The following is a 12,782-nucleotide window of genomic DNA, read 5'->3' on the forward strand; positions in this document are numbered from 1 at the left end:
CTGGTTGTTGATTTTTTTTTTCCCATTGGTTGTTGATTTTTTTTTTTTTATGGGAGCTCTTTACATATTAAGAAAGTTAGCCCTTTTTCCAAGAGATGTCTTGCGAATGTTCTCCAAGCTTATAATTTGTCTTTTGACTTTTTAAATGGTATTTTATAAGTCAAGTTCATCTTTTCCAAAGTCTGGGCTTTGTGTCAAACATTCAAAAGCCTGATCCACTCTGAGATTAGTTTTTAAAGTCTCGTATTTTTAAAAAAGTGCTTGGTGTTTTTTTTACTTTGATATCAAAAGTGATTTGCATGGATTTTATTTTATTTTTATCTACCTGTTTTTCACAATACCATTTTCTCCCAAGTAACATGATATGCCATCTTCAAAATACTCTAAATTTCCTTATGCATTTTGGTCTATTTTTTAAAAATTCTATTCCATTGATTTACTTATTCATCTGCTATTATCATATAGTTTTAATTAATCATAGTTAATAAAACAGTACTTTTAGTTAGCTGTCAAGGCTAGCCATCCCACATGACTTTTTTTTTTTTTTAAAGAGTTTTCCTGGATTTTCTTTCTTATTGTTTACATAAGAATTTCAGAGTAAGCTTATCTAGTTAAAAATAATCTCATTGGGATTGTCTATTGGGATTTTTGGGGATTAATGTTTAAATTAATCTTTAGTTCCCACATAATGTTGTTATGCATATAACTTATGCTATAGCAAGGAGGTAGAAATCTACAAATACAGAAACCCTGGTGACGTAGTGGTTAAGTGCTATGGCTGCTAACCAAAGGGTCGGCAGTTCGAATCTGCCAGGTGCTCCTTGGAAACTGTATGGGGCAGTTCTACTCTGTCCTATAGGGTTGCTATGAGTCATAATTGACTTGATGGCACTGGGTTTGGTTTGGTTTTGGTTTTACACAACACCAACCAGTTGCTGTTGCGTCAACACTTATGGCTGACCACGTGTGTGTCATTAGGATTGTATTCCTCAATGAGTAGAGCTGTACTACATAGGGCTTCAGTGGCTGATTTTTTTGGAGCTAGATAGCCAGACTTTTTCTCTGAGACACCTGTGGGTGGTGGATTCAACCCTCTAAACTTTTGGTTAGTAGTCAAGCATGTTAACCATTCATACCACCCAGGAATAGGAACCTCATGTTTATATAGAGCTCTGGGATGTATACAGTGCTTATGCATATGATATCTCATTTAACCCCCACACTAATTCTAAGAGAAAGGTGTTATTAGCCCTGTTTTCAAGATGAAAGTAATGAGGCTTAAAAAGGTTAACAAACTTGCCCACATTAATGCATCTGGTTAGTGCCTGAGTTTGAAACCTGTATCCCAATCAATGCTGAGCTTGTTCCAGGGTACCATCACCTGTCTATCAGTCTTTTATGACCTCTGGAGAAGGTCATGGAGACAGACAAACGAATGAAGAAGAAGGAGCCAACATTGCAGAAGGTTCATTGAGATCCTTGAACTTGTTATTTGAGATCCTTGATAGACAGCTCACTTTGCTGGCTCCTCAAAGTTGATCATAATGCCTAGTGAATACTCTGTACACTGAGCTCTGTGCTATACACTTGGAAGGATATGAGGGAGGTAGTCTCGGCCCTCAAAAGATTCAACAGGCTGTAGGTCCAAGTGGGAAAGTCAGTAATCTTTTCTCTGGCCTAGAAAAAGACTGAACACTGGTCTTCCAAATTGCTGAGTAATATCACCAGATCATACCCAAACAACTTTGACTGCAGTTCCACTCAGGTTGTGGTCTAAAATTTTTAATAAGGGAAAGCAACATACAGTGATGGCACTGAAATGAGAGGAACTGGATGCCTGCCTCACTGGAAAGGCAGGGCTAGTTTGCCACTTTAATTGGAGCATAGACAACGGGGTCCACATCTGTACAACAGTTTTCAGTCAAGTGATTGCTCTTTGCTTCTGAAGTTTTGAAAGACATGCTGGCATAGGTAAGTGACTCCTCTGGGATGGCTGACAGCTGCAGAGGAAGAAAAGGGAGGAATGAGTGAGTTGAGTTTGGAGCAAGGTCTTGAGACTCTCTTTAGAAACAAATTGAGGTTTGGAAAGCGCTGGTCTAGAGGGTCAGAGGAAACCCAAAGAGTCACTTGCCCAGGGTCCAGAAAGCATGCTGCCAGTGTAATCAATAATGAAGAGTATCAGGGAAAATTCTAGTGGCAGCAGGCCTCCAGTATCCTGGAAACAGCATGGTCACCTTACCTTAGTTGGAGGATCTGAGTGAGGATCCAGACCCCGGGGACTGGAGCGACCTGCCATAGGGCGAGGAAAGAGAGGGACAAGTCCCATCAGTGGGGTCTGGAGGGATGAGAAGCCTCTCCCCTCAATCTTGGGTGCAAAGCATAGAGGCAGGGCGGAGGTGTTGGAGGTGGGAAAGGTGGAGGGTGAGGTGAAGGAATTTGAGGTCTGGGTCTGCAGAGAAGGTGGGCTAAGCAGGTTTTATTCTGCCCACTCCCCATTCCTGCCTCTGATTCACTCATAACCAAAACCAGGGGCTGTCATGTTGAGTTAATTCTGGCTCATGGCCACCCCACGTGTGTCAGAGTAGAACTGTGCTCCATAGGATTTTCAATGGCTGATTTTTCAGAAGTAAATCACCAAGCCTTTCTTCTGAGGCACCTCCTGGGTGAACTCAAACTTTCCACCTTCTGGTTAACAGCCAAGCACATTAACTGTTTGAACCACCCACCACCTAGGGGCTCCTATTCACTCTTAGTTAACTCTATTTTTAATGGCAGAGAAAGAAGTTCTGTCCCATCTCTTGGAGACCACTTACGTTTTCTGTAGCTCTTTATGATGAGGAAGATAAAGGCCATTAGCATCAGTGTTAGTAGAACCCCAGCAAAAAAGGCCAAAATCAAATAAATCTCTTTGCTGTTTTGGGAAAGAAAGGGAGCAGATGAGCTGCTGAGCTTTTTGAAGGCCTTTCCTAAAGGCCAGAGTATAACTTCTCCCACCTATGGGCAAACCCCTGGAACGGCTTTTACACTTACTGGCTGACTTTCACGCCCACCCACTGGTTTTCAACTTTTTATTTTCAAGTTCTGCATCGTTTTGAGAATGCAATGAAAGCTGTGAACTCTCTTCTCCCCAAAATATTCATAGGTCCACACACACAGTACATTTATGCAACTCATGGGTCTCCTAAAGCTCTAACCAAACCCGCTGCTTTTGAGTCAATTCCAACTCATGGCAACCCTGTGTGTTACAGAGTAGAACTGCTCCACAGGGTTTTCTTGGCTGTAATCTTTACTGAAGAAGATCACCAGGCCTTTCTTCTGCAGAGCCTCTGGGTGGGTAGCAACTGCTGGCCTTTAGGCGGGTAGTTGAGCACAAACCACCTGTGCAACCCAGGGACCTCCTGAAGCTCAGAGAACCATAACCCTAAGGTCAAAAACCATATTTAGTTGTTTGTTTCTAGTCTATTCTCCATAGACCTCCACCCCAGGTTCCCAAGCCAAAGCTCTCAGCCCAGAATCAATGCCATGTGGTAGAAGATGAAATGGGTGGGAGAATGCTTATTTACTTGGGGCTGGCAGTAGGGCAGGGTGCAGAAATAACCTCTGTGGCCTCCTCCTCTGTGGGGAGGGTGTCTTTTTGGCCTGCAAGAGAACACGAAAGGCATTAGTGTGTCTGCCACTTCTCATGGAATCCTTCCAGTTTAAGTGTCCACGGATGCCTCATCCTACCCAAGCAATCAGCGAAGATTTAGGACAGGGCTGCCACTCTAAAGAAGGGAGAATATTATTTCTTAATTCCTGGCTCCTTTAAAATAAAAATTTGAACTAGGACTTAAGAAATCACCTACACAAATGAAAGCAGTAAGAGCCTAGTATTTGGCAGCCACATGTCCCTTTGGTAAACTTAAACACTTCATGTCTCTCCCTCCTCAAAGATTTTTATGGGAACCCATTGAGAGATGCCCCCTCTGACCTAAGCAGAGAATCATGAGCTTGGGTATGGAGAACCAAAGTGAACTCCAGGACTAGCGGTTCCCAAAGTCATTTTGACCATGGAAATTGCTACCTTTTTCTGTTTGCTTGTTTGTCAGCAGGGCAGCTATTAAACTGCCTGGCCAAAGGCAGCCATAGTGAGTTTTCCAAATGCCAACACCTCAACCAGGACAGCAGCAAGGAGAATGAATTCAATTCTCCTAAACTATTCATCTGGCATACAGTCAAGCACTGAAGGAGTCCTTCACTCAAGCTTGGAGGTCCACATGGTTCTCTCTGGCTCCTCTTTTCACTCCTCCTGGCATTAGATTCTGCATCATAGTAAAATCTGATTCTCCGGCGTCAGAAATGCACTAGTCAATGCTGCCCCATTACAACCCTTCCACACCATTTCCAGTTATTCTAGTTCATTGCAAGTCAGCCGTGAGGCAGGTAATGGTTCCTCTCATGAACTCACCATGGCTGTGTTCAGATTTGGAGGAACCTCCTCCCATACTGTCTTCCCCTGAGAATAAAAAAGCTATCTCTTAGAAAACTCAGAAAAGAGAGGCATGCGAGGCCAAATCTGAGGCTGTGATATTAATATAGAAAGGGTAACAAGGAGAGCCAAGTCGACAATGTTCTTCTAATGAAGCCAATGGTCACAGACTTTACATGGCGTCGTTACTGCAGCTCAGCAGATGGTCCTCGGCTTCGCAGGTCCGAAAATGTGAACTGGTCGGCCACCACAAATTGATCAATCTCTCCAGAACTGATTCTCACCAACTAAACTCACAGGAGATTGGTGTATAAACTGGAATGACATAAGAAACATATTGCAACCAGTGTATTCTAGCTATGAAAACATCTATAAGAAAGCCAAATAATAACCACAATTTTTCTTGGTAGGCATTTATTTAAGTATGGGAAAAGATGAATGGATGATTTTATTGATAGTTGCCATTGAGTTAATTCCAACTTATGGAGACCCCATGTGTTACAGAGTAGAACTGCTCCATAGGGCTTTCTTGGCTGTAATCTTAACAGAAGAATACCAGGACTTTTCTTCCACAGTATCCTGGGTGGGTTTGAACCGCCAATCTTTAGGTTAGCAGTTGAGCGCAAACCATTTGTAGCACCTAGCAGTGGCGTCACTAGAGGGTACAGTGTTTGAGCAGAAATTTTTTATTTTTTATAAAAATATCTCTGTAGTTACTTATAAGAACAAATTTTTTTTTGGCGGGGGGTAAGCCCAGCATACACGTATTAATATACCTACAAGTCTAAAACTCTATGGTAATTTACTTTTTGAACCTTCTAATTGGATCTCATCAGAGGTGTCATTATCACCAATTAAAATGACGCCTTGAATCGCATGATTTCGTCTGCACTGGTAACAAGCTGGAACTGTTGTTTTTGTTGCTGCTGGGTCGCTATGAATCGACTCGCCGGCAGTGGGTTTATTTTTTTTTTAATGCTTATACAGTTGCTGATTTGGTCAAATTCTCTGGCTTATTTTTTTTTTAATGCTTATACAGTTGCTGATTTGGTCAAATTCTCTGGCGTTTTAGCTACAAGTGAGTTACTGCACTGGGTGACACCAACCCTAGTGACGCCACTGCCACCTAGGGACTGAATGGATGACTTTAATACAGAGTGTCTCACACTTCACTCTTCCTGGCAGCGCAGAGCAAACTTTGACAAACTTCCTCTAAGCTCCATAGGATGCTTTTTTTCTGTTCACATATTGTCTTTTCAAGTACGCCAGTATCCTTGTTTAGGCTATGGTTTTATTTATTTTGCTAAGCCTTTTGTATTTTCTCCTTTTAATTTTGTCTTGGTACTAAAAGTATAAAAAAGCAGGAAAGTACAATCATCCAAACTCCCACTATCCATTGTTAACATTTTGGTTTATTTCCTTTTAGTTGTATTTTCATTCATTTTCTTTTTTTAAACCTCCTTGAGGTTATAGCCTCCGCTTTTTTTTTTTTAATTAAACTTTTTATAAGCCTTTCTCCATGCCACTAAAAACTTCTTATAAACATGGTTAATGGTGATAGACCTTTCTGTTACATCTATGTACTATAACTTGCTTAACCAGTTTCCTGCTTGTTGAAATCAGTTGTTCCCAACTTTAAGTTAAATAAATAAAAATGAAGGGAATATTTTTCTGCATAGAATTTTGTTTGCATCCCTGATTATTTACTTCATATTCAGGCAAGCCCATAATAAAAAATTTCAAGGTCTGCGATTTCTGCTGTTTTAAGGTAATTTATGTAGACAACCGATGTCATCAATTGTTTATGTGCTTTAATTGTTCAGCTCTCAAAAGTTAATCAATTTCCAAGCCCATGGACATGGGGTAGGTTGGGTGAAGGACATCTCTTTGTCACGTACCAGTTACAGCAGCAGCGATAGTAACATTATCAAGTACCTTACACTTGACAAAACACTTTCAGATCGCAGAATCTAAGCAGAGAACGAGATGCCAACAGGTAAGTTTCGTGAGCAGTTAGAGCCATGATAATAGGAAGTGTGCAGACCACAACAGAACTGACAGTGGCAAGGATTTTTCAAGCACCTTTTTTGCTTCTTTTCTGATTTCTCCGTTGAAAGTTCTCTTTGCAGAGCACCATAAAGTATTGATATAGTATCTTTAGCATGACGAAATATGTTTGTACTGAGTACTAACTTACCCTAGACCCTACCATCGGGAAGATGGGAGAGGGGAGGGCCGTAGGCTTCTATAGAATCCTGCCTTCATGTGAGTGGCTCTGAATCTACAACCTTCCCAAAGCAATTTTACTTTAAAATAAGTTAGGCCACCCCACCCAGAGTGACAAAACCATCACACAACGCCAGAAGGAAATAGCTACTTACAAAACCAGGCCAAGAAAAGCAGAAAACATATTTCCTTTGGAAAACAACAATCCAAAACGTTTGACAGAGGCATAAATTAAAACAGCAACAGTGCTGTATACGCTTTTTCATGATCTGCCCAGCACTAGAGAATTTCGGATTGCCATAAAATCTACCAACTAATGCAGCCACTCAAACACAACGCTTACCCACCAAATAAAGTTAAAAGAAAAAAACACAAAACCACAACAATTGGATGGCATTTTCTTTTGGGGAATGACTATTTCATCTGGATTAAAAGCATATAATAAATACATTTACCTTTGAAGAAAAAGTCCAGTCACAAGACGCAATTTTCTAAAACAGAACTGTTCACTTGCTCCGTTACTACTCCTATTTTTCAGAAATGACGAAAGAAAGATTACTGCTACTGCAGCCATCAACCTATGTGTTGCAAAGACTGATAGGTCAGAGGTAGACTTCCTCTTTGAGACCAACGTCATTCTTTTTTTTTAAATCTCATAACCAGAGAGTTTCATTCGTATCTTTTGACACGTGATTGCCGGGCACAAGGGGAGAAACCAAGTTTCTTAAAAAAAAAAATTTTTTTTATTGTGCTTTAGGTGAAAGTTTACATAGCATATTAACTTCCCAACCAATGATTCATACACAAATTGTTTCATGACTTTGGTTGCAATCCCTGCAATGTGTCAGCACTCTCCCCATTTCCTTCCTGGGCTCCCTGTTTCTGTTAGTCTGGTTTCCCTGTCTCTCCCTGTCTTCTCATCTTTGGTTTTGGGCAAATGCTGCACTTTTGGTCTCATACGGTCGACTGTTCTAAGGATTACGCTCTTCACGGATGTTATTGTTTATTTTATAGTCCCAACTATTATTTGGCTAAAAGGTGGATTCTGGGAGTGTTTTTAGTTTCAAGTTATAAGGTTATTTTAGGGCCGTGGTCTCAGGGATTCCACCAGCCTCTCTCAGACCAGTAAGTTCAGTTTTTTTTTTTTTGAATTTTATTCTACATTTTTACCCATTCCATTGTGATCCTGGTCCAAGTAGTCAGTAGCGGTAGCTGGGAACCATCTAGTCCTGGTCTCAGGTTAGAGGAGGCTGTGGTTCATGCAGGCCATTAGTCCTTTGGACTAATTGCTTCATTGTGTCTTCAGTTTTCTTCATTCTCCTTTGTTCCAGGTGGGAAGAGGCCAATAGTTGCTTCTTAGATGGACGCTTGCAGGCTTTTAAGACCCCAGACACTACTCACCAGGGTAGGATATAGAACATTATCTTATGAATTGTGTTTTGCCAATTGACCTAGACACCCCCCTGAGACTATGGTTCTCAGCCTTTATGTCCAGTAGTCCAGTCCCGATATCTAAGCATTTGTTTATTTACTTTAACCGCCCTGCCAGACATTGTGGATGTCACAGCAGTATGACATGGTCATTGTCATCAAGAGTCTTACAATCTCATCTATTCTAACCAGGAAGATGAGACTGATAAAGGAAAATGAAAAGCAAACAGTGCAAGACATAAGTGCTAGCTGTGCAGACTTCTGTGTTAAAAGTGTTAAGTTCCCTTCAAGTGCAAAGTGAATCATTTATTTATAAATAAACATTTATTCATAAAATAATACTAGTAGATATATTCATTAAATAAATGCTATGGACCAGACAGTGTGCTTGGCAATGTGGCTATTTCAGAGAGCAAGGCAGAAACATTTCTTGTCCCATGGAGCCAACTGCCTAATTGAGGAGAGAAATAATAAAGAGTAAACAATAGCTTTATTATGAATTGTGTAAAAGATCTTGAAAGAAACAGAGTGCTCTGTCTGAGGGTAAACAATGGGAGAATAAGTCCCTGGGTGGTGTAAATGGTTAACACACTCAGCTGATAACCAAAAGGTTGGAGGTTCGAGTCAACCCAGGTGCCTTGGAAGAAAGGCCTGACGGTCTACTTCCAAAAAAATCAGCTATCGAAAACCATTGGAGCACAGTTCTACTCTGACACACATGGGGTTGCCATGAGTCAGGGTCACTATGAGGTGGGGTCGACTGGATGGCAATTGGTCTCTCTCTCTCTATGAATATATCAGGGGGGACATGATCAGATTTGCATTCTGAAACCATCACTAAAACTGGGATGGGGGGGATAAGATTGGAAGGCAGTCAGAATAAATATGTATAGAATGGTAAAGTGATTACTGTACAGATCCAGTTGTAACCTGGACTAGTGTGGTAGCAGTAGAGAGGTGGGGGAGAGATATGTGAATGGATGTGAGAGATATTCAGGAGAGTGGTAACAAAAACCAAGCCAAAACCAAACCTGTTACCATCAAGTCAGTTCTCACTCATGACGACCCCATGTGTTACAAAGTTGAAATGCTCCATAGGGTGTTTTGTTTTGTTTTGTTTTTTGGCTGTAATCCTTATGGAAGCAGATCACCAGGCCTTTCTCCTGAGGAGCCACTAGGTGGGTTCAAACCGTCAACCTTTAGGTTAGCAGACGAGCACAAATTGCTTGTATCACCGGAATTCATAGCAAAAACGAGGGAGAATGAAAAGTCAAAAACCCTCCCTCAGTACAGCTCCAGAAGCTGCACTGCCTGGCTCTCTTATTCCTTTTTCTTGGTGGGCTTTGGGGGCTGTTAGCCACAGCCATTAGTCATGTCGGATTCTGGAAGTTACAGTCAGTCTGGGGGTGAGCAGCAAAGTTATTCTTCCTATGGAAATCAAAGCAACCAAGGCTATGGACAAGCACCACAAAGCTATTCTGGCTATGGGCAAATGACTGATTCCTCATATAGACAGAACTATGGCAGCTACTCCAGTTATGGACAAAGCCAGTCAGGTTATTCGTAGTCCTACGTTGATTATAAGAATCAAAAGCAGAGTTCTTACGGCCAGCAATCTTATAATAACCGGGAACAGCTAAACACGGAATCACCAGGAGGCCAAGGTGGAAAAGCGTCTTCATGTGGCCAATCGGGCTATGGTCAACAAGATTCATAGGACTAGCAGTCAGGCTGTGATCAACGTCAAGGCTCGTATGATGAGCAGCCAGATTATGACCCACAGCATGAGTCCTATAATCAAAACCAGCAGTCCTATCATTCCCAAAGGGAAAATTACAGCCACCACACACGACTGTCTTGATATGAGTAGGTATAGAGAAGATAATGGAGGATATGGTGGGTCACAGGGAGAAGGTAGAGGCCGTGGGGCCGTGGGGGATATGAGAAGGATGGGAGGGTTCCTATGACAGGATCAAGTGGTGGTTACTGTGGCAGCTTCAAAAATTTCGGTGGTCACAGGGATTACGTAGCCAGAACAGATGCTGATTCAGAATCTCATAATTCAGATAACAACACAATCTTTGCGCAAAGACTTGGGGAGGGTGTGTTTACTGATCGAGTGGGGGGATTCTTTAAGCAAATAGAAGTTATCAAGACAAATAAGAAGACTGGAAAACCAGTGATAAGTCTTTACATAGACAAGGACATGGGGAAGCCAAAAGGGGAGGTGACAGTGTCGTTTGGTGGCCTGCCTTCAGCTAAGGCAGCCATTGACTGGTTTGATGGAAAAGAATTCCCTGCAACATCACTAAAGTGTCCTTTGCCACCAGAAGACCTGAATTCATGAGAGGAGGTGGAAGTGGAGGTGAATGGCAAGGCGTGGAGAGTACAGAGGTTGTGGAGGCTTTCAGGGGAGAGGTAGAGGCTCCCAAAATGGGGACTGGGTTTGCCCTAATCCATCATGTAGAAATAAGAACTTTGCTCAAAGGGATTCCTGCATGAGTGCCATGAACCCAGACCAGAGGAGCCTCCTCCCTCAGGAGGAGATTGCCGGGGGAGAGGCTATGATGGAGAGAGGGGCTACAGAGGCCGTGGGGGCAGAGGTAGAGACCGAGACAGCTACAGTGGAGACAGAAGTGGGGCCAGATATGGTGGAGAAAGAAGTGTCAGCGGTGGCTACGTAGGAGATAGAAGTGGGGTGGCTGTGGTGGAGACAGAAGTGGGGGTGGCTATGGTGTGGACAAAGGAAGCGGCTGTGGCGGAGATCAAGGAGGTAGTTGTGGCGGAGACTGAGGAGGCTACGATGGAGACCGAAGTGGGTGTTGGGGGTGCTTATGGGGAAGACCTTGGTGGTGGCTGTGGTGGAGACCTTGGTGGGGGCTATAGAAGAAACAGAAGTGGTGGGGCTATGGAGGGGACCTAGGTGGCTATGGACACAAAATGGGAGGAAGAAACAACTACAGAAATAATCAGCACAACCCGCCATACTGACGACTGCTTTGAATGCTCCTTTGTCTCTGGCATGATCTGTACTGAAATTGCCAGAGTTTTGCCTGCTGTTTTCCTTGCAGCCTCTTCTTGGGCAATAAAATTAAGTGATATTTGGATGTTTATTTGGGTGGGAGGGCTGGGACAGTTTTTTGCTTTTAGAAATGTCCACTGAAATTTCCCCTTTTAAAGCTCTCCTTCCCAACCCTTGAAGCTGAGTGCATTGTAAAATGTTGCTGAATTGGAAAGTGTTTTGTTATACTGCAATAAAGGCTGCTTGTTTTGTGTGTGTGTCGGGGTGGGGGGACAATGAGAGTGGGAGTCAAAGAACCTGATAAAGTCTTCATCAAAGGTGAGAAGGAGGAAGAAAAGCCAGAGAAGAAAACAGAGGCAGTTCGAGACTCAGAGACAGGATTAATTAGTCAATCAGATATTTATTGAGCAACTACTATGTCCTAAACACTCAGCTAAGTTTCGGGCAGACAATGGTGAGTAAGACACAGTCCTTGACTTTAGGGATTTGCAGTCTTGTAGAGAGGCATCTTCATTCATCTATAAAACTATGTTCCAGCCTGGCCAAGCACACACATAGTATAATGAAATGCTGTAGCACTATGTCAGGCACCTGTATAGAATGGAACGGGGCGTAAAAGAAAAAGGGGTCAGTTTACACAATAAGGAGTGAGAGTGAGTGTCAAGAAAAGTGTCATAGTGGAGATGATGTCTGGGTTGAGTGTTAAAAGATGAATCAAGTTTTCTAGGCAGACAGAAGGAGGAAGAGTATTTAAGGCAGAGGGACTGCATGAGTAAAGGCATGCTTTGTCATTCTTCGCACATTGCAGGAACTGCAAGTATTTCACCATGGCTAGCACAAAGGGAGAAGCCCTGGTGGCACAATGGTTAAGAGCTCGGCTGCTAATCAAAAGGTCAGCAGTTTGAATCCACCAGCCGCTCCTTGGAAACCCTATGTGGCAGTTTTACTCTGTGCTATTGATTCCACAGCAAGGGGTTGGTTTAGCAAAAAGGGAAGGAGCCCTGGTGGCACAATGGTTAAGAGCTCAGCTGCTTAACCGAAAGGCTGGCAGCTCAAACCCACCCCTATGCTCCTAGGGAGAGAAGATCTGGTGATCCGTTTCTGTAAAGATTACAGTTTAAGAAACCCTATGGGGCCGTTCTACTCTGTCCTATAGCACTGGTACACAACAACAGCACTAAGTAGGTGGGAGTGGGGAATTCACGAAGGTAGAGAGGAAGGAAGAGACTAGATGATGGGGCACCCTATATGAACTTTATTTGACTTCAGTATTTCAAGATTTCACCATTAAGTATAATGTCAGCTGTATTTTTATTAAATTAAGAAACTTCCTAGTTTGCTAAGAGCTTTATCATGTAAGTTTTAAAATGAATACATCTACTGAGACAATCGTATGATTTTTCTTCTTTATTCTGTTTATATAGTGAATTACACTGATTGGTCTCAAATGTTAAATCAATCTTGCCTTCCTGGAATAATCTCCACTTAGTCATAATATATTATACATTTTTATCTGTGCTGGGTTCAATTTGGTACTAGCTTTCTTAGGATTTTTGCCTCAAGGTCAGATTACTGAGAGATTTCACTTCCTCACTGATTTTGAGGGCAAGTCCTTAGCTAAGCGGAAATACAGTC

General features: G+C 42.3%; 1 protein-coding gene and 1 pseudogene across 2 annotated transcripts; one reads left to right on the plus strand and one right to left on the minus strand.

The window, feature by feature from the left end:
• Positions 1-514: 514 nt before the first annotated feature.
• Positions 515-7,309, minus strand: C3H1orf162 (chromosome 3 C1orf162 homolog). 2 transcript variants are annotated; one of them, XM_023547466.2, is made up of 7 exons: positions 7,150-7,309; positions 4,640-4,783; positions 4,448-4,495; positions 3,564-3,639; positions 2,814-2,911; positions 2,240-2,289; positions 515-2,000 (listed from the first exon to the last, which is right to left on the minus strand). In XM_023547466.2, the coding sequence occupies exons 3-7, from the start codon at positions 4,482-4,484 to the stop codon at positions 1,860-1,862; spliced, it is 402 nt and encodes a 133-aa protein (XP_023403234.2). In that variant the 5' UTR covers positions 4,485-4,495; positions 4,640-4,783; positions 7,150-7,309; the 3' UTR covers positions 515-1,859. The 2 variants fall into 2 exon arrangements, with proteins under 2 accessions (XP_023403234.2, XP_010587871.2); XM_010589569.3 differs by having other exon boundaries at positions 4,448-4,783; positions 7,150-7,308.
• Positions 5,323-12,782, plus strand: LOC100672322 (TATA-binding protein-associated factor 2N-like; annotated as a pseudogene).

This window comes from Loxodonta africana, chromosome 3 (genome assembly GCF_030014295.1).
Source record: "Loxodonta africana isolate mLoxAfr1 chromosome 3, mLoxAfr1.hap2, whole genome shotgun sequence".
Classification (NCBI taxonomy): domain Eukaryota; kingdom Metazoa; phylum Chordata; class Mammalia; order Proboscidea; family Elephantidae; genus Loxodonta; species Loxodonta africana.

Bases quoted from the DNA above. Each gene is read 5' to 3' on its own strand.
- C3H1orf162 (XM_023547466.2), bottom strand. From the start codon at position 4,484: ATGGGAGGAGGTTCCTCCAAATCTGAACACAGCCATG. The intron at 2,290-2,813 runs GTAAGTGGTCTC...GCCCTATGGCAG, and splicing joins CATAAAGAGCTACAGAAAAC to GTCGCTCCAGTCCCCGGGGT. The intron at 2,001-2,239 runs GTAAGGTGACCA...CTTCCTCTGCAG, and splicing joins ACTCAGATCCTCCAACTAAG to CTGTCAGCCATCCCAGAGGA.